Raw genomic sequence first — 23184 nt, forward strand, 5'->3', positions numbered from 1 at the left:
GATTTTGACCAAACTTGGACAGATTAGATTACTTCTATACATGGGGAACTGATGCCATTAAATTTTCAACTTAAAAGGTCACAGGGGTAAGGCTGTAGAAGAAGGTCACCCTCAATATCTCGAGATTTCACCTAATTAAGGTCCCTAATTTTTCTTAGGCACATTTGTTAACAATTAAAAAATAATATTTTCAAAAACCTTTTTGCAAAATCGGACCCCCACCCCAAAAAAATGCTCTAAATCAACTAGTGGCTAATCGGGTATAGTGTGTTATTAGTAACCCCTCGCACCAAAAGGAACACGCTAGTGTAGCACTGACAAACGGCTGCTGTAGTCATCTTCTATGTTGTAATGTCACAGGTGAGCAATAGAATTAAATAACTGAATAACATTTAAAGTGCAAAAAAGCTTTTAAAGTGGCTGCTAGTACCACCACATCCGTGCGAATGAAATATGGTATTCGCGCATGCTTTAGTTAGAATCATTGAATTAAATAAACAAAAAATATTATTCTAAAATAAAATTATAAATATTTAAATTAAGTTGTGCATCAAAAGAAAGCTGTGTGACAGGAAAGTCTTACAACTGTGTAATCAGCTTTTTTTCATAATAGCTGAATTTAACGAAAGAACAGATCTCTTTATCTCAAATAAATAATATATAATATATGTTATATAATACATATATAACATATACATCATAATACAACATATAATATATATATATATATATATATATATATATATAAATATAAATATAAATAAAACTATATGTACTTAAAATGCATATAGTTTCATTTACTTAATCGATGAAACTTCACTACCTAAATCTGACTAAAATGTGTAACTTTTACAGCTTCCACTTAAATCAGAATGGTCTTTAACAAGATGATCAATTATCCCAATCCTTCAAGGAGGTAGGCCAATTTTTCTCCTTCCACCCATCCTCTTTTCTTACTATTAAACTCTTTTGTCATAAACATGTAAAATTAATGTAATTGGCTATTACATTAGTCCAATATGCAGACTACTGATTCTGGTAATTTGTATGAGCAGCCATGGGGATATTTGATACCCCTCCAGGAATGAAAGTTAAACAACTAAACATGTAATGTTTTTAAAACTATAATATTTGACAATGAATACAATATATTATGTTTCCTAATTTTAATACATAATAACTACCAAAACAGGCCAGTCAGTTTAGGAGGAGATTTTAATCCAAACAAGGAATTGAAAATCTAACTCTTCCACAAAATGTGAACAGTTTTGACAAACAGCCAAGCACTATCCTATTTAGTTAATCTATTATTATATTTGCAGTTTATATCCTGAGTTAGAAAAAGCCAAATTTTACATCTTTTTTAACGAACTTCCAATTGAATCTGACAAAGGAGAAACAAAACTGAGGAAAACAATTTTTCAAAACTTTTAGGAGCCGATTGAAATTTCCCTACTGTTTATAAAATAATAAATTTTATTATTTTTATTTCTTAGCACTGAATATGAAAATAATATCAGACTATTTATAAAAGAACATGGTAAATATTACTGTTTTACTGGCATTTTCTCAAATTTTACAATATTAAGTTCATAATTTTTGAAGCGATAAAGATTTAAAATTTTGAACATCATATTTGAAAATTTAGAGTTTACACTGTTTTTATACTCTCACAGTTTTAAATTCAGTAAATTGCACTTAATAATGAGATTGTTATTATTATAATAATTCATATTGAAGAGATCCCAATAAAATAATTCTGGCTAAATGCTGTATTCTATTTTGTATCCAAGCGATTGTGAAAAACTCAACTGGTGACCAAGGTGCCTATCAGGTAACACTAGGCACCCTACTGATCATCTAATACTTAAGTAAGAATGAGTTATGAATGTTTCACAAATGAAATTGTAAGGATTTCAGTAAGTCTATAATGTGAAGAGCTTACACATTTTCTTTTAAATTTTAAGTGTATACATTCATACACTTCAATACTCTGATCAAATGACTGTAGCCATTGTCTTTCTCAGGAATATCAGAATAATGGATTATTGAAAGATGTAAACTTGAAATAACCAAATCAAAAAATCCATTAGTAACATTAAATCTATCATTATCTGTCCGAGTTAAAGTTTTTAATCCATCAGCACTTTAAATTAAAATATACCATGCATATGAAGGACTTTTCTATGTAGAACCATCTACTAATTTTTAAAAATTTGCAATTCTTCGTTAAAATATGCTTCTATTTAGATATTTTCATTTAAAAGATTACATTTATATAATAATTCAGTTCAGAATACTAATTTAATCAAGGTATTTTCTTGTTAATTTCTAACAACTGTTTTGATCAGTTTTTAAGTGTACACAAACTAAGTTTCAAAAAGGTAATGTTTTGAATTAAAAGCGGGTTTAAACTATTAAATCCACTCAGTTTTATTTAGCTATTTATGTTGTTATGAAAACATATCTCAACTGCTACTTTTGTTCATTTATCTAAAAAATAAACATAAATAAATGTACTCTTTTTAAAACAAAATAGGTTATGTTTTTAAGTTTTACGAGTGATGCACTACAAATATTACTTAACAGAAAAATATAACGCTAAAATTTGTACAAAAAAGGAAATAGTTGCATACATCCTTTATTTACAAATTTTTTTTATTCAACAGTAAACAAAATAAAAAACAAGGACATGCTTTAACTTGGTTTTTTGGCCCTTTACCTATCTGTGTGCTTCTGAAATAGTTATGGTTAAACATGTTTTTTGATTCAGACTATGACTGAATTTACTATGCAGTAAAATTCCTTCTCGTTAGATGGGATGACAAATTTATATTGAATTTTCATGAAATTTTAATCTCAAAATGGCAGCTGCTATTTTTCACAGATAGAAACAGTGAAGCAAGTTTTTGTTCCCAATCCATCAACTAGGAAATTTTCACCAGGTTTCATCTTGCTTGCATACTCTTATTTTTTACTACATCTTTAGACCTAATCAGGTCTGAGATCATTATTCTAACACTGCACAACATCTAACATTTTTTAGTATATTACTATAATTAGATCTTAAAAAGAATGATACATCTTATGAAGATAAGTTCTCTTGAATACTTTACTTATTAAAAAAAAAGAAGTTAATACAATATTTTTTTAATAAAAAATAAAAATGTACGGATATAATGGAAGTATCTCCTTGAGAGTCATCACTCACTTATGTTTAATATTCTTGAAAACTGTGCTTATAAAATTGCTAAGACAGTAAGATTATTTTTGTCATTTGCTAAATCTTTCACAGTCAGTTATAAGTGAGAATTTTGTTTTAACTTTATTATAATTTTAAATTCAATACTTAAAATTTTAATGAACAATTCAATGTATTAAATTGAATACAAAATGAACGAGATTTACTGTTTGTATAACTATTAGTATATAAGAATAATTTGGCAGAGATGTTAAAAACGTTTCAACCCTAAAAACATCTACTGGCAACTTGTATTTATAATTTGGGCTACATTTTAATGGGAGACATATATTTTTCATTATATAGCAAATATTTTTTACGTTTTTTTTGCAAATCCGCAATTTACAAAGGTGTGCAAAATTTTTGCTTTATACGTATAATTTTCAAGTTGGAAGTGTACAAATTATATTGTCAATTGTCATGTGTTCATGGCTCGACCAGAATATTGAAAAACTAATGAACTAAAAATGTCTTACAAAAATCAATTTCTATAAACACACAGAAAATAAAATAATTAATAATAATAATACTGATGATGATGACTGATGAATAACTGACAGTTGATTATTATTGATTGAGTGATCATCAGTCAGTTGGTCAGTCAACCAATTGATTCTTGATTGACTGACCAACCGACAACAATGATTATAATAACAGTGAATATATAACATACAAAATAGTAATTCAAAGGACAAGATTCGTTTAAACACAGTTAAATTATAAAAACCAGAATACAGTCTAATTTACTAAAAATGTTATAATGGCCAGTAAAACCCGATATTACATTAACAGAAAGATAACATTAGAAAAGCCTAAAGTTCATAGAATTTAATTCTCTGGACATATTATTACTTTTACTTTTATAATTGAACTACACTACACTTATGAATAAATATAATATTGTCACTTTCACTACTGTTTGCCAGTATAACTCGCTGAACAACTTCCTGTATTCAACCACTGTCCACACTGGAACGCTTATGGCGTACTCTTCACTGGCTGTACTACACACTTGCTGATATCGCCATCACAACTACATCTAACATGGCCTTGCAGAACTACTCGCTTAGCTACTAACTGTTCCTGCTGGTCCAGGCACTATTTATATCCTTTGGTCTGCATAACCAGTACCCGCCACATCCCTTAACTGTTTAAGCGTAATAATTTTCATCATCCACGGCCTTATGTTTTTCCATAAATTCTTATTCCTGTCTGGTAACCCTTCTGATCAGACAACAGCTGTTGAAGGTGCCATTGGCTGGATTACAAAGAACAAATTGTTAAACAGACCTGTTAGCCTAAGAAAGGAATCTCTTAATTCCTTCTGATTTTTCTAATTATATTTTTCTCATTCTTTCTTGTTAATAGGTGAAATCTGTTACCCTGGTCTCTGATCCTATTACTTTATTCTTTCTACAGGAACTTTCATATTTCTTTATATAATTGTCTGATTACTTTATCTAAAACAAAACCTAATACGTTTTTTTAATTCATATTACCTTTTGTAGTTTTAACTAGCAGAGATATCTAGTCATCGACTACTAAATACGCTCAGTATAATTCTAAAAATATGTACAAATAAATGGGAACTGGTTTACTGGTGGTACAGTAATTGACATTTTGTCTCAGTTTAAAATTGTTTAACATGCCAGTAAACTATTCTTGAGTTGTGTTATGTATAATGAAACTATTTGGTTATAGAGGTATGCAAATTGTTGAACTTTCCAAAAATCCATTCACCATTGTACTGACTAAAAGTGTACAGATGCCAAAAATTTAAACAAAATTTCAATAAACAATTTCTTTTGTATTTTATTACTCTTTCACCACCGCCCCCTCCAAGGTTTCTAGAGGATTAGGAGGGGATTTAATAGAATTTTTATGAAAGGATCCCCTACCTGAAACAAACCTACGAAAAAAAATGTGGAATGGAAATTTTTAGCATGTGAAAAAATGCCAAGCCTGTCAGAGATATGAACCAGAAACTTGGATAAGACAAAGACAACATTCTACCATGGAGGTCAGTGGAGGAATCGATACAAAACTGTAAAGTAAGGAATTAGGTTAGGCAGATAAGAAAAAATAAATTTTAATTTAAAATTTCTAACATTTAGTTACAGATAAAAACAGTAATTTCATTTTATTTAAAAGTGGTATATTATAAAAATCAAATTAATTAAAACTAATTATTTTAATAAAACAAAAAAAAAATTATCAAACGAAAAAAATTATCTTACTGTGCGTAACAATAATTTGAACTTTCATTAAAGCATAAAATAACAGAAAAAAACCAAAGAAACTATCTCTACAGTGCTGATTAAAATTATCTCAACACAATTCTTAAACCAATATATTTTATAAATACTCAGTTTTAGATTAAAAAAGTATAAAAATGTTAACATTAATAAGTTATAGTAATTTATTTATAATAACTTATGTAAATTATGTGTACAGTGATAGTGTCTATTTTAAAAATATTGGCGATTTAATAACAGAATTTAATAACAGTGATAACAATGTTGGTGATCCACTATATTTAACACCGTTAATCGAAACCGGAAGAATAAAAGAAGCACAAAAGTTATCGCAAGTGAAACCATTTATTAAAAATGTAGTAAGTTATTCAGGTTTTTTAACAGTGAATAAACAATTTGAATCAAATTTATTTTTTTGGTTTTTTCCAAGTACTGAAACAGACTGGAATACATCACCGGTTGCAATATGGTTACAAGGAGGACCAGGTGGTACATCACTTTATGGATTATTTATCGAAATCGGACCATACAGCATAGAAAATAAGGATACGGTATTGTTACGTAAATATTCATGGACACGTAAATGTAATATAATATTTATTGATAGTCCAGTTGGAACTAGTTATAGCTTTACAAAATCCATATATGGTTATGCAAAAAATGAAACGGCAGTCGCTAAAGATCTTTACACAGCGATGGTACAATTTTTTCAATTATTTCCTAATTTACAATCTAATCCGTTTTATATAACCGGTGAATCATACGCTGGAAAATACATACCTGCACTCGGTTACGCCATACATAAATATAACCCGATATCACAGATAAAAATTAATCTACAAGGCTTATTTATCGGTAATGGTCTAACTGATCCTGTAAACATGATACCAAAATACAGTGAACAGTTATACGCATTAGGTTTTATCGATTATAATGAAAGAATAGAATTTAATAAATACGAACAATCTGTTGTAAAAGCTATTGAAAATGAAGACTGGGACACCGCAACACTGTTATACACACAATTAATAATCGGATATTCATTTTTTCCATATCCGACAAAATATAAAAACATAACAGGACTAGACAATTATTACAATTTTGTTAATGAAAATTCAGCGAAATGGTATCCTTATCATAATAGATTTATTCTCAGCAATTTTTTTCGTCATGCAGTTCATATCGGTAATTCAGTGCACGATAACACAAAAATGACAGAAATATCACTGAAAGATGATATAGCAAAATCTGTAATCAGGTGGGTAGAAGAATTAGTTGAAAGTTATCGAATTATGTTTTACAATGGACAATTAGATATAATATGTGCTTATCCATTAACAGAAAACTTTCTACGCAAGATGGAATGGAGCGGAGCAAAACAGTACAGAGCAGCTAAACGTAAAATATGGAAAGTCGGAAATAAAGTAGCTGGCTATATTAAAACTTCTGGCAAATTATCTGATGTGCTGGTAAGAAATTCGGGACACATGGTGCCAACAGATCAACCAAAATGGACCTTCGAGTTATTTAATAGTTTTATATACAATGCATCTTTATAATTATTACGTATAAATTATGTAATTAAAATAATAAGTAAAAGAATATACGCTTCTAAAGATTTTCTGTAAGTTAAGTATACCACTGTGTTAATCAAACCTACCAGATGAAATGTAGCTGAAGCAGCCGACAGTAAACACCATGGTAATAACAACATATTATATTTTTTTATTTTATTTAAAACTTTATCGATATTGTATGTATAACATTTTATACTCCCGATAAAATAATAAAAAATCTGTAATTATCCAAACAGAAATAATATTAATTAGAGACATTAACCATTTTTTCAACACTTAATTAACTTTTTAATACTTTTATAACCTTTTGTAAATGTAAAAAATATGTTAAGATGAAATATAAGTTTTATGTTTTCATGAAAAATTTCTTTATCTTTTAAAGATTAGCATCCATATATTATTTTAGAGTTTACTTATTTCAAATTAGGTCCAAATCGCTTAATTTTGGTTAATGAAGGCTTTCCATTACCGGTGAATTCTACTTCTATGCAGATTACACTTGAAACTTGTTAAGAAGTAACTTGTGTATTTTCAAAGGTAGATATCTAATCAGATAGCCGGAAAGTTTCATTGTACTGGACATTTTGCAGTTGTGGAGATCTAAAGTTATAAAGTTATATAAATACAATAATTGTGTTAGTAAGCGGTATGTTTCACAGTATTCTTTTTATAAGTATAAATTTGCATATTTTAATATTCAATTGTTAATATTCACTACTAATCTGCAAGGCAGATATAAATCATGATGCTTACAAAAACATTTTTAATATACCTAAGCGATATGGAGTCTGTGAAAAATTAAAAACGCATTTAAAATAAATATCTAATCATTTTCTAAAATGAGTTTCGAAATAACTTTTTTTTTTAAATCCAAAATTCAATAATAATACAACAGTGGAAAATATAATTATAAAATTGAGAAATAACCGGCTTTTTACTTGAACACAGATAAAAAAATATCTGTTACAGTGAATTAAATGTTTAAAAAAAAAATTATCAAACAAATAAAGATATGCAATACATTAGCAGTTAAAGTTCATTCTAATTAGTATCATGACTATTATTTATGTTATCTACATAAAAAAATAATTTTGAAAAATCTTTATGTAGCAAGTAATATGATGATGTTTCATACTATTAGTTTGTAGACTTCAACCGGTGTGACAAAATGTTCCAATTACATTTGATATTATTAAAAATATTACTAGTGGTAGTTAAATTATCACAATCTTATACTCTTTTAAATAATAATGACTATACATTAAAATTACGTGGTAATTCGTATAATATACAAGATGCAGGTGATCCATTATTTCTATCACCGTTAATCGAATCCGGACGAATTCAAGAAGCACAACAATTATCAAGAGTTAAACCGTTAGCCGGTGATGTAATAAGTTATTCAGGTTTTTTAACAGTGAATAAAGAGTTTGATTCGAATTTATTTTTCTGGTTTTTTCCGAGCGAAACGGATTGGAATAAGTCACCGGTCGCAATATGGTTGCAAGGAGGACCGGGTTACTCTGGATTATACGGATTATTTAATGAGCTCGGTCCGTTTACAATAGGTAAAAAAACAATTAAATTGCGTAAATATTCGTGGCATCGTAAAAGTAATTTGATATTTATTGACAGTCCGGTCGGAAGCGGCTATAGTTTTACAAAATCTTTAAGCGGTTATGCGAGAAATCAAACGGCAGTGGGTAAAGATCTTTATACAGCGATGGTACAATTTTTTCAATTGTTTCCTAATTTACAATCTAATCCGTTTTACATAACCGGTGAATCATATGCCGGAAAATATATACCGGCACTCGGTTACGCCATACATAAATACAACCCGACATCACAGATAAAAATTAATTTACAAGGATTATTTATCGGGAACGGTCTAACAGATCCTGTAAACATGATACCGAAATACAGCGAACAGTTATACGCATTAGGTTTTATCGATTATAATGAAAGAATAGAATTTAATAAACACGAACAATCTATCGTAAAAGCTATTGAAAATGAAGATTGGGACACCGCAACAGTGTTATACACACAACTAATAATCGGATATTCATTTTTTCCATACCCGACGCTATTCAATAACGTGACTGGAATAGAAAGCTACTATAATTTTGTTAATGAAAATTCAGCGAAATGGTTACCGTTTGAAAATGATTTCGTAGTGAGTAATTATTTTCGTCGTTTAATACACGTTGGAAATTTGACAAGAGACAGCGGTTCATTGACAGAAAAATTATTTAAAAGTGACATTACAAAATCTGTAATACATTTAGTCGAAGAATTAATAGAACGTTACCGAATAATGTTTTATAACGGACAACTAGACATAATATGTGCTTATCCATTAACAGAAAACTTTTTACGTAAAATGAAATGGAGCGGTTCGGCCAACTATAAAACAAGCAAACGTCATATCTGGAAAGTAGGAAATGATATTGCAGGTTACGTAAAAGAGGCGGGTAAATTGTCTGATGTTTTAGTTAGAAATGCCGGTCACATGGTGCCGACGGATCAACCAAAGTGGGCGTTTGAATTATTTAATAAATTTATTTATAAAATTCCTTTGTATTAATAAAAAATACGTTGATTTTATTCTCTTTAACAACAACAGATTTTAAGGAAATAAATGAATTTATAGCATTTTTTATTTGTTTTTACTTATTTAATCAAAGAAACAATATTTTAACATCCTTAACTTGTTTACAAAGTATAGAAAGAAATAGGCACAACTTCATGGGGTAAGTTTGGCTAAATCATCAGCTTTAAAAAAAATACTGCACATTTAGAAAACTGTAAGTAGAATTTTCATACATTATTTTCAAACTAACTGTAATAAGAAAACCGGCATTGCATTAAAACAATATTCTGACTAACCTAACCGTAGCGGTTTCTATGTTTAATTTTTTTGCGACCTGCCTATAAATAACTATGGTGATCAATAAATACTACTACACCCGTATACTTATTTAATTCAAAGATTATATGATAATCTTTTTTGATTTAGGATAATAACTAATAACAATTATCTTTAATTTTGTTACACTTATTTGTAGAAAAAATGTTTTTACACAGTGCTACATTTTGAGTGAATAACAAGAATTTAATTCTAATTCTGGTTTGACAAAAGAACTATTTTTTAAAACAGTTAATTCAGAAAATGCTTACTAGGTAAGTTGCTGTAAATAAGTAATCCAAGGCTAGATTATATAGTTTTTTATATTAGGACTACTATTATTTTTTTTTAAATTCTAATTAAGTTTTTAATCACATGTTTATTCAAATTTTCACAACTCATAGTTTTTCTTTGTGACCTTTTCACTAGTAGGTCACAGCTAAAATACAGATACCACTGTGTGGTGTTTTGGTTTTATATATACACATGAAATATATGGAAATCTAAAATGCAATATTATAGATTAGGCTCCTTCAAAATGTAAAATTAAGTTTTCAGGATTAAAAAAATGGATTTCAAAACATTGTTTGGTAATGACAAAATACAAATGTAGCAGATAATTAAAGAAACAGAATGTCTAAAATTTCTATGTGTAATTTATGATTGTGAAATCTTTGTTAAAAAAAAAACAAATACCTATTTATTAAAAAATGTATATATGTAACACAGATGATAAGAAAAACCGCTCATTATGCTTCTATTTGTTGTTTTTAACAGATAAAAAACACAAAAAATATGTTCCTAGCAATTTATCGGTATAAACAATTATTAAAAAAATACACCTGAAAAAACTGGTCTAAAAAGCAAAAAACGTTTAAGTTCAACTTTTAGAAGTTGTAAGACTAGCTTACTAGTAGCTTGTAGATGCTGATGAGAATAAATAAAATTACTTTTACAGTGACTTCAAAAGCCAAAATTAAAAGAACTGAAAATATATTATTTTTAGGCCATTTTTTTTAATAGTTAACTAAATCTTACTAATCTTTTTGTTAATTTTACTTATTTATTGTTTTAATTTCTTTATTACTAATTTAAAAATATTAGCAAGGCTACTAAGACATTGCAGGTGTATGAAAATATCCTATTTGCAAGAAATAATAAACTTCATAAACATGCACATATCCCCCACATGCATTTTTATAAAAAAATAATAAATGGAATGGAGAAAAAATATAAAAACATTGTTGCAATTTGTGAATTCACGTTCTCCAGGGCAGATGTAAGTGTATTATATTTAGACTGCAGTTTCCAAACTAATTTTCTTGAATTTTTCCATAAAAATACTATGAATATCATTACGACTATTATTTAAATTTTGACAACCCAATATTTTTAATAATGATGATGAACAAAAAAGAAAAATATATTCAAATCATCTTAGTAAAATATGTTTTTCTTTTAAAAAAAATCTTTTACTAAATCAAGAAAAAAATTACAATAGGACAATCTGTGAAACTTTATGTACGCATAAAATCATCAAATTCGATCTACATAGTGTAGGGTAAGGCTCTAAAATATACATTAAAAAACACAAACTATTCTTATTTAATTACAATCTTTTTTTTGAAGCCTACAAAAAAATAGTATTAAGTTGATTGATGAGATTTTAAATAATACAAATTAGAAAACCTATCCTTTATATATATATATATAACATTCAGAAATTTAGTGTAGTACATACATTTTTTTTTATTACAATCTTGGATAAGCTTCCACACATATTTTTTTAATAACATACAAGGTCAACGGAAAACATTTAAAAATAATATTAAAATTATTTTATTTATTATAATCAATTCATCATTTCAAAAGTTTATAGTTTTAAATAATTTAGAAAGATATCAGAAAAATATTTTTGCAGAATACTGACAATAGGAAAAACAAAAAGGAAGAGAATTAAAGCCTTTGAAATGCAGTGTTACATGTGAATCTTAAAAGTTACGTGGGTTTTAAGATGAATAAATAAGTTGAGAAATCTGTGACAGAACTACAATGAAATGAATCAGAATGATAAGCTACATATTAACAATATGAAATATTCTGATCGTCCAAATATCAAACCGTCAAATGGTGGTCAAAAAAAAAATTAAAACCACTTTTTATCATTCATTTGCATTTTGTGATACTATTATGGCAAGGTTTTCCCAGTTTTATTTCATTCTTCAGACTCCAAACATCAAATTAGTTCTTTCGACACCAACGGTTAGCAAAAGGATTCCGTGGTAAACTTAACCATTTATCTGATCTTTATAATTATATATTGGTCTGTATTACATATTATGTATTATATTTTATTATAACAAATAATTATAACTATTTATTTAATTGTGACTGAATGCACTTATAAGTTATATTACTTGTCAAAATATTTAAAAATACTGTAAAATATCATACCATGTAAGTAGTAAAAGAAAAATATTGATGTACTACAGGCGCCTCATGAAGAAATGATAATTTCAGAATGCGTTCTCAACAACAAAATGTCATATAAAGAAGTCTGGAAACTGTTATTTTTTGCTTTCAGGTAACAAGAATTTCATCCTGATAAAAAATGTTTCACTGGTAAAAATGAAACTGAATTGAAATTCTTATAACAAAAATTAGACTGTTTCATGAGACTTTTGATATGAAAAATACTTTTAAAAACAAATCTCAAAACTATTTCCAGTATAGTTTCTAAGAAAATTATTGTAATACCAAAATTATTCAAAGTATACTTTTTTCATTCATACATCTGTATTTACTTTGTTAAATTGTTAATAAACAAAACAAGCATTTGTAAAAAAAAAATTATAGACAATTTAATTGAGAAAACTGATATAAAGTCAAACTGAAAACAAATAAAAGCTTAAGAATTTTAACTTTTATTTTAAACAAACAAAGTCAAAATATGGCAGACAAATATTACAATTTTAAATCAAACCAAAAATATTTTTGATAATGTAAAAACAATAGTTAGAATGAAATTAAAAAGTTAAAATAAATGTTTAAAAATTTACAAACTTACAATAATATAAATTGTTCAAAATGTACTCGGTCGCTCCTACACAACTCTATGCTCGATCAAAAATTCGGTGGCTCTTGTGTTTAAATATGAATTTTTTTTATACAAATTTAGCACCACTGTAAATTTTCATCACTAATTCTTCTATAGTATTAAATTTTTATTCATGTACTTATACTTACATATATGGATAAAATAAAATATGTATAACCCCGTACATAACAGTCCAGTGATGTTAAGTCAGGAAACCTTACAACTAATTAAGTGGCTTCCAATCTGTTTTCCTTAAGTTGAAAAAAAAAAAAATTAGATATAAAACTATAAGAAATAGCCACAAAATGTGAATTATTACATATGACCAAAAATAATATTATAAGAAACAAGTACTGGATTTGTATGAAGTAAGAAGTGCTTCAAGAAAGCCTTTGAAGAACCTAAGAAGAACTTGTGAAAGTTTCATACAGCATGTTCAACATGTAAGTATCTTAACCAGATGACTATTTCTGCAAAGGCACTGCCAATATTTCAGACTGTTATGTTAAAGCAGCAATAAGATGAAACTAATAAAATGTTCTGCATTATTAAAAAATAGCGATTTAGAAGACAGAACAACACAATTTTATACCAGATGAATCAGGGCCTCTGCTGGAACTGTGTGCTAGAACAGAATAAACATTTCCGCAGGAAATTTATGCAACAGTTACATAAAACAAGAAAAGGAAAAAAATAAGTCCAATTTAATGATTATTCATGTTTATGCACAACCGTTAAATTAAAATATTTGTAATTTAATTTCATCTAAAGTCAAGCCTCCAACAAGTTGATTGAAGAAATATTAGGCACTTGATTTAAACCTGCCCATTTTTTACCATGAAGAAAACAATCAAGTTGTTACAGTGGAATCACTGTATTAGAAAATTATATCAGATAACATAAATATAAAAAAAGATTATTAATAAAAAATAATATACTAGATATACAGCTTAAATAAATAGTTACTTAAATACACTGATATTATGTTTTAACAGATAATTTATTTTCTGCTAACATATATTTATATTATAATAATAGTAAACAAAAATTAACAATAATTCAAAAAAAAATCTAATAAAATAACAAAATTTATACAACAATAAAGGAATATTCTGAAATTATAAAGCAAAATACAAAAAACTCTCCAACTAAAAAATTATGATCTTTTTCGACTAACAGCACACTTTCCACTGTATACAATATAAATAAAACTTTAAATAAAAATAAAAAAACAAAAACATATTCACATCATAATGTACAATATTTCATTGGTTATTAAGACTCATCTTCACTATAAAATAATAATGTTAATTACAATAAAAGAAACAATCAACATTTATGAGTAATCTGTAAACGACACATTAATCCCTAATGATAAAATAATAAATTAACTAGAATACATTTAAAGAGAAATACATATTTCTTGATTCATAATCACATCTAATTAGGTTAGCCCTAATTGCTTTGAACTGGTATTTAATTTTGTTTTATAAGTAAAACAGTAAAATAATTAAAAAGGAAAAATGAGTGATGCTCTAGTTACACAGAAATGTAGAAGATAATTATAAAATAATTGTAACATTATAAAAAAAAAGTGAACACACAATTTATAAAGAATAATCGCTGTCAGATAAATTGGCATTAAAAATAAATTTATTAAATAATACATGGCCCGATAAAGGTTGATCGGTTGGTACTAAATGGCCGGCATTTCTAACAAGTACTTCTGTTAAATTACCAGCGATTTTGAAATAACCGGCTACATTATTTCCAACGTTCCAAATTTGTCTCTTAGCATTAGAATATTCATGAGAACCTTTCCATTTCATATTTTTTAGAAAATTTTCAGTCAACGGATATGCGCAAATAATATCTAATTGTCCATTATAAAAGACGATACGATAATGATCTAATAATTCAATAACCCACGATATGACAGATTTTAAAATATCTTCTTTCAAAATTAATGCCACTTTCTGTGATTTATTGTAAGTTTTATTTCCGACATGTACAGATCGTCTGAATAAATCACTATTAACAAAATTAATGTGATCATTGGTCCATTTACCGGACTTTTCATCGACATAATTATAATGTTCTTTGATTCCGGTAAGATTACCAAATAATGAACCTTCTGGATAATAATGATATCCTAAAATTAATTTACCGAAGAGATCTGTAGCTTCGCTCCAATTTTGTCTTTTAATGTTATCGGTAATCTTCTTTTCATAATCGTGAAAAACTCTTAAATCATTAAAATCAACTAAACCTAATTCATAAATATAATCGCCATATTTTAACATATTAACAGGATCAGTTAAACCGTTACCGATGAGAAGACCTTTTAAATTTATTTTAAAATCATTATTTTCTAACAGATTATATTTATGAATAGTATAACCGAGAGCCGGTACATATTTACCAGCGTAAGATTCACCAGTAATAAAAAATTCATTATTTTTTAAAACTGGAAATAATGAAAAAAATTGTTTGATAGCGTTATATAATTGTTCACCAATAATAGTCTGATTTTTAACATAACCATCATCTGATTCGGTGAAACTAAACCCAGTACCGACAGGATTATCAATAAAAATAATATTTGAATTTTTATGCCAAGAATGATACCGTTTATGTAATTTTTTATTTTCTAAAATATACGGTCCGTTTTCCACAAATAAACCAAATAACGAAGATGCACCAGGACCACCTTGTAACCAAACAGTGACCGGTGACTTCTGCCAATTTTGTTCACTTTTAAAAAACCAAAAAAATATATTTGAATTAAATTCTTTATTAACTGTTAAATAACCACTATAACTATGAATACTTTTTAAAAATGGTTTAACTGTTGCTTTTTTCTTTGCTTCTTCAATTTTGCCAGATTCGATTAACGGCGTAAGAAAAAGTGGTGTTCCAGGTCCATCGTTGCGATTTCCATCATTTACGTTATTAAATTGATCATCATTATCAATAAAATTATGAAGACTTTTATCCGAACACAAAACAATATTAATGTTAATCAAAGATAAAGATAAAATAATAAGTACAACAGACATTGTCATCTTCAATACAGTTTATAAAATTAATTACAATTTTAATACACCACAACAAAACTTATGTTCTAGAATTCAGTAACCAATAAGAAAAATTACAACTATATATAAATAATGTAAATCAATCAATTCATCAACACATAACAAAATACTGTTAACAACTAATTATTCCAGCACGTAAACCACTTCTTAATAAATAAATTTAAGTAGTAGTCACAAATATATATTGTAATAAAACATTACTGTTATTATTATTAATAATACTAAAACAGTCTGGTTTGAATAACAGTTATAAACCTCTTAAGTATTATCATATCACAAACCTATTCACAAAAAAAAAATTACAAGTAGAGCTTAAGGATTTTTCACATCAATAAAAAATAATTTACAAAATAAAAAAAAATTTACATTTCTAATTAAAAAAGAAAGATAAATGATGCAATACTACACTTAAAATTATTAGAACATGAAGGAATATTTAATCTTTTTAAAAAAAAAAAATCTTGTTTTAAAAGAGTGAGAAACTCTTAAAACTCTTTAACACACAGTTAAGTACATCACACATAGTTATATTATCTATCACCACAGACGGAAAAAAAAATTAGAACAGATACACAAGAATACAGATTTGAATTATGCAGATATAAATTTTGTGTTGAGAAAAAAGTAAAAATAAAAAAGAGGATGGAAGTGAAGATAAGATAAATAAAACTACTTTATTTATCAATGTAGAAAAAAAGCAATCTTATTTTCATGAGAATGGAAATCCCTACTTCACAAGATTCCAACTTACAAATATTTAAAAAAAATTGAAGTTTAACATTATACTGAAAAATTTGCTTTACATTATAACTAGGCATTAACAAAAAAATTGAATTATTAAGCTGACTACCTCATTTTTTGTGAATTTATCGATACAAATGGCATAATTAATTTTTAACTGAACTTCTAGGATGAATTAACCTTGAATGTAACTATGCTAAATCTCAGTAAAACTTTACATAATGTGCAAACGGATATCAAACAGGATGAGATGGATTTACACGTAGCATGAAGTACAATGTTTTTTAACATGAAAATCATATGACTGATACTGATAATTTCTATTTATACAAATGTAAAATTTTTAAATGCAAGCTTAAATTCAGTGTTTTACATCCTTATTAAATTATATTTTTTAAGTACTTCAATCGAATAAACTAACTGGAAGATATGCTTCCACTAATAGTTTTGTATCATTATTTTGTTATAAGCTTACCTAGTTTACCTGGTAAACTAAGTAAAACTATTTACATTTTACCAGTTTTCTTTAAATAGCAGATCTTAGTTATTAGTTTCAAGTTTTTTTTTGCAAAATTTTTTATAAGAAAATTGTTTCAAATAATATTTTCTTTAATCCTTGTTAATCTAAAATGCTACCAAAATTTATTCAGAGCATGTAATTACAAATAACTTTTCCTACAAAATAAGTGAAGGATAGGATTTGTAATTTCAAAAATAGTTTTTATAAAAGCAGTTTAAAAATCTACCAGTTTTAATTTCATCAATTGAAATTATTTGCTAAAATGTAGGTAAAAAGAAAAATTGTTAATAGAAGGTCAGAACCACTGATGTATGCATCTTCAAGGTGAAAAAAGAAAACACATTTATTATATCTGTGGGATTTTTTTTTTATGAGAATACACCCTAAGCATGTAAATAAGCAAGTGAATTTTTAAAAAAAATTTGTTTAATTTTTTGCACAATTACTTGTTTTGGTTAATGGCAATTTTTTCAAAAGAGAAGGCATTTTACAGATAAATATTTCCAGTGAAGACATAACAGTGATAAAATTTCAATTGCATAAATTTACATGACTAGTTAAGTTAAATCAGCAACTTTCATAAAAAAATTATGCTATTTACGCATAATCCCATAAAATAAAAAACACAAAAAACAAGATAATGGGTACAAATTGAAATAAACAACGGCATTCGGATTTGTCTGAATGGCTTCACAGCTTTCAATTTGGTTTTCCCTGCAGCGTATTTGTATGGAATGGGAAGATAACATGAAAATAAAAAGCAAACAGTAATTTCACAAACCTAACTTTAATTATATATATACATGGTAATTAAATACAGTTAAATTTAATATACATTAATTAAATTAATTACTTATATTAATATACAGTATTTAAACAGTGCTTGTTACGCAACATTACATCATCAATGCCTTCCAGTATTTTTGAATACAGATTTTTTGAATAATTTAATGATAAAATTATTTTTGGAAATTTAATATTTTCCATTTACGTACACATTATACATGTTGCATTGTTTTTGTGTGTGTGGGTGTGCAGGCATAGCAGAAGACACAAGACTGTGATTATAGAGTGTATGTAGTATCTTTCTAATAAATGTTACCTAACACATTATATGTTATACTAGCAATAAAACCTGTTGCAAAAAAAATTACAATAAGCGCTAAAATACATAGTATTGTATTTTGCCCATATTCTACACAATAAATGCTACTTTCTTTGATAAAAAATGCTGCATAACATGCACGATGCTACTCCTAAAGTATTTTTTAATTTCAGTCTTAAAATAATACTTCCCATATCTGAAAATGTTTTGCATACTGTTATTTCTTAATATACGTTCCTTACATTACTCATTAACTTACAATTTTAACTTTTACCTGCATTCTAATAAGTTACAATTTAGTTATATTGGAAAATTTCTTTATACAACATTTTCTGTAAAATTTTATCCGAATCCGAAAGTAACTTGCCTTGTTCTGCCCTGCGAATGAGTTGAATTTTTACATCATCGAATCTTCTTACTTTGACAAAGGAACATACAGAGCAGTCCATGCCCAAACACCGGTTTGGGAAGATAAATTCCTACTTTTTTCATTGTTTGACTTTGCAAAATATTTTACCATTCCGAATGCAAGTTTTAACATTTAAAAAAATTAACATTTTTTTTAATATAAAGCAAAGGTTGTATCAGTAGGTGCAAGATTGGTTATGGGAATGAAAACAATTTCACCTGACAACAAGCCGGTTTATTACTTCTGCAATAATGAAATTTGGTTTTAGTTCTTTGTTCCGTATTAAGATTTCTCAAAAGCATGATGACAGCTCAACTTTAATTTCAGTTTGTGAGCAGGCATTCCTGGAGTTTGCACAATTAGAAATTATACTGGATAATACTCTTCAGTATTTTCTTCACTATCAGAATAAATGGAATTGAAACTTAAATATGTGCTCCTTCTAAAAGATTTACAATATTCTCATTTTAAGTTCTCTACATCTTTTTGGAACAAAGAATGGCTTTTTTAGCAATTGCAAAACAATCAGTAACTTTTAAGTTGTCACCAAATATTTCTTTGGCTATATCTTTGTCCAATAAAATACAGGAAGATGTTTCTATAATTTCCTCCGGCAAACCATCACTTGTTTCATGGTCACCATTTCTAGGCTGCAACAGCCACTTGCTGAAAGTGGGATAATCTAAGCGAACATTATTTAAGTCCTACAATTTTAAATTTTCCCTGTATTTGATGGAATTTAATGTTCACTTCAACTGTTTTTCTTCTGTCACCATATTTGACAACAGGAATAGTTGCCTAAAATCACCTCCAGCTAAAATTACTTTACCCCAGGTTTATGATTTTCATGTTAATAAATCAAGTTATGGTTTTTCAATAATTAAAGCAGAACTAGAAGGCAGTGTAGCTTCATCAAAAATTGTGGCTTTACTTGATTGATTAAGAGAGTTGAACTTAATATTTGAAGTGGAGGTTTCAATTAAAAGTCATAGTAATTTGAACTGAAATATGTTTTTCCACCTTCAAGTAGATTAGCAGCAATTCCCGTTGCAACAGGTAAAGCAATAGTTTGTTCTCCACAAAGAGTACTAAGAAAGATTTTAAATAAGTAAGTTTTTCCATGCCACACACAATTGAGGAAAAACATCTCTGTGGAAGTTCTTGATTGGTGGTTACTGATGTAATAGTTTCAAATGCAACTTTTGGTTCTGGATTTAGTATATTAATAATTTTGAAAGCTTTTTGTTTTTCTTAAGTGGTATCAAAATAAGTTTTTGGAGTTTCTGAAATATTACACAATGACATTAAAAGATTGTTGTATTTATTGCACAAACTGTTGGTTATTTTTAGTTAAGCTGTTGGTTAATTTATTTCAGCTTTAAGTTTTGGCAATACTCACAATATTGTGTATTGCCATTTTTGTGTCTATTTGCAAAATCTTCTTGAAAAATGGTATTTATATTTTTCAAACAGTTATGTTGCAAAAATAAGAATGTATGTGAATAAATTTCTTAGTTGTCGCAGCATGCTACAACTACTGTTTTATCTAAGATCTTTTCCCAAATTTTATCATTTTTTGCTAAACCCCTTTGCACTGCTGATTCTTGAAAACTATAGAACATCATTGACTTCTTAGATCTTCAAAACCCGTAGCTTCAAATACATAGAGCAGCAGTAGCCTTAAGAAATACTTTTGAAGATCAGAGCCAAGGTTGGCTGAATACATTCTTCCTAAAACATTACCCCCACCATGTTTTCAAGGATGTCATTCCCTTTTTACTGATCAAATACAAAATACTTTGGCGTTTCACTATATTAAATGGATTATACATCTTTAGTGTTCACATTAACTTGAACCATGCTTTAGGCATTGTGTCTCTTTGAACACTTAAATTATTGCACTGGGATCTTTGTTTAAATTATACAGATGGAAAACAATGTTTTGCTCATCAGAAAGATGAACTGGTAATCTAACAATGCATGCAACTGCTGATGCACGTCATACCCAAATATGTGCCACATTGTTTCTGGTGCACTTATGTACCTGGAATCAATGTGACTTTGTTACTTCATCATACCTCATGTCTATTTCAGTTATGGATATTGCACTATCAAGTCCTTTGTATACATATTTGAAAAGGTACTTGATGCTTTTCACACTTGCAGAGATCTTAACATTAATTTGGCAGTTATATCTTAGCAAGAAATACGGATTATAAAATAAAACCCAGCTGTTTTCAACCTGCAGTTGAGATTTTACCATTGTTCCTTCAACAATATAAAGGATAATGACTTAGGAAATCCCTTAGTACACTTACTATCTTTCATAACAGGTGAATTAGGATTGCTTTCACCACATGACCCATGAACCATCTGTTTTGCAACTCCATGTAAAGCAGGCAATTTCTCTGGGTTTGGAAGTTCTCCCGATACAATTTCATCTATTTTCTCTGGTAATTTTAGTTTATTTTCTTTTAGAATTAAAAGGATGTGGGATGTGGGCTCATCAGTGCTTTCAGTTTTAGTTGGAAGACTCTTGCTACTAAATCAAGATAATGTTCTACTGATGGGTTATTCAAATTTTCTGAAATTTCTCCCCATTTTGGATTACACATCACGTAACAAATAGATCACACTAACCGTAATTTCTAATTATTGCTATTGCATCTTGATAGAGCTGAATCATATTTTGTGAGCTACTTTGAAACGATGATGGCAAAATAAGAGCTTTTCCAAAAAGTAAATCATTGTTCTCAGCATTCTGAATTTCATCCATAAGACCCTTGTACTTTTTGATCCTAAGGTGAGATTGATTCTGTCTTATATAATTCAATCTATTAGTCTCAATTTTTATGTATGCTATGCATCAACAAAGTATTGATGTGCAAGTTCTCCTGCACTCAAAGACTGGTTGAATTCATCATGAATTGAAAGAGGGTACTGATAATACTGTATCTAGGTGACTCTTAATCCTGGATTTCCAGTCTGTTTATGTAATTTTAAAATAGTACTCGGTCTGTGCTACAGTGGGATAGCAATTTCCCAGTTCTAATCCTCATTTAGGAATAAAAGAGAGTACACCAAAGGCTCTAAATTTGAGTCAAGAATGTTGATTCTTTCTGTTTTTCTGGTTTTGGTGCTTGCATTTGCACAGCAATGAATCAGCAAGTCACGGTGGACAGATGGTTCACCATCTATATTTTCAATTATAATGGCAAACTCATTTGATGATATGGTGATGAATTTTATCTCCTGTTATCATTATTGCAACCTTGAATGACATATCTGATTAAGAACACGACATTGAATATCTACCTGTTTAATTTTCATCATTTATGTCTTTTAGAACTTTATAGCTGATAATATTTTCATTATTTTTATATCGGCTTCATTTTACTTTGCTGCAATTTTTGATTAATTCATAACAATTCGACTTTTTTTTTTTTTTGGATGGTGAAGAATCAAACTACTATGAGGGAATTCAAGTCACAAAAGATGTATCCGAATCATCAAGATGTAAGACATCATAATGTCCCCTATGTTGATGGCCTGAGAATCTTAAATTACCCACTGCAGTGTCATTCCTGACTGTTGAGTAAATTTCTAAATTCTTATTAAAAATTCAAAACTGAAATTTTAGGGAAACATCTTCATGTTACTGGCATATTCACCATTTGTGCACGTAAGACTTAAATAGTGTTTCCTAGAATAAAAAGTGAATATCATTTCAGTTGTTAACTACCTGACCCACTGGGTTGGTCTAGTGGTGAATGCATCTTCCCAAATCAGCTGATTTGGAAGTCAAGAGTTCCAGCATTCAAGTCCTAATAAAGGCAGTTACTTTTATACGGATTTGAATACTAGATCGTGGATACCGGTGTTCTTTGGTGGTTGGGTTTCAATTAACCACACATCTCAGGAATGGTTGAACTGAGACTGTACAAGACTATACCTCATTTACACTTATACATATCATCTTCCTCTAATACCTAAACGGTAATTCCCGGTGGCTAAACAGGAAATAGGAAGAAAAAGTTAACTACTTCATTAATAATTAGAGATCGCAATTCATCATAGCAGGATTGAGTATTATACAGAAAAAACTAAACACACCTGAATATACAATTTCCACTGTCAGCAATTGATCATATAATTGGTGGAGTCATAATATGTCTGCCTACAATGTAAAAAATACAAAAAGCAGCCTGAATAAAATAAAAAACAAAAAAA

The 23184-nt window shown here is 28.1% G+C and overlaps 4 protein-coding genes across 6 annotated transcripts in view; 2 read left to right on the forward strand and 2 right to left on the reverse strand.

Annotated features, from left to right (window-relative positions):
- The window catches only part of LOC142331791 (Golgi-associated PDZ and coiled-coil motif-containing protein-like), a 138063-nt gene that overhangs the window by 97009 nt on the left and 17870 nt on the right, over positions 1 to 23184 (reverse strand). The window lies entirely within an intron of this gene.
- On the forward strand, positions 5595 to 7964 carry LOC142330822 (venom serine carboxypeptidase-like). The gene has a single exon (XM_075376256.1). It carries the CDS (start codon positions 5634 to 5636, stop codon positions 7053 to 7055), a length of 1422 nt encoding a protein of 473 aa, XP_075232371.1. The 5' UTR covers positions 5595 to 5633; the 3' UTR covers positions 7056 to 7964.
- Positions 8097 to 9731, forward strand: LOC142330821 (venom serine carboxypeptidase-like). Its single transcript, XM_075376255.1, has one exon. The coding sequence runs from the start codon at positions 8242 to 8244 to the stop codon at positions 9661 to 9663; it is 1422 nt and encodes a 473-aa protein (XP_075232370.1). The 5' UTR covers positions 8097 to 8241; the 3' UTR covers positions 9664 to 9731.
- LOC142331792 (venom serine carboxypeptidase-like) lies at positions 12902 to 16344 on the reverse strand. The gene has a single exon (XM_075377907.1). It carries the CDS (start codon positions 16144 to 16146, stop codon positions 14689 to 14691), a length of 1458 nt encoding a protein of 485 aa, XP_075234022.1. The 5' UTR covers positions 16147 to 16344; the 3' UTR covers positions 12902 to 14688.

This window comes from Lycorma delicatula, chromosome 10 (genome assembly GCF_047948215.1).
Source record: "Lycorma delicatula isolate Av1 chromosome 10, ASM4794821v1, whole genome shotgun sequence".
NCBI classification, from domain to species: Eukaryota; Metazoa; Arthropoda; class Insecta; order Hemiptera; family Fulgoridae; genus Lycorma; species Lycorma delicatula.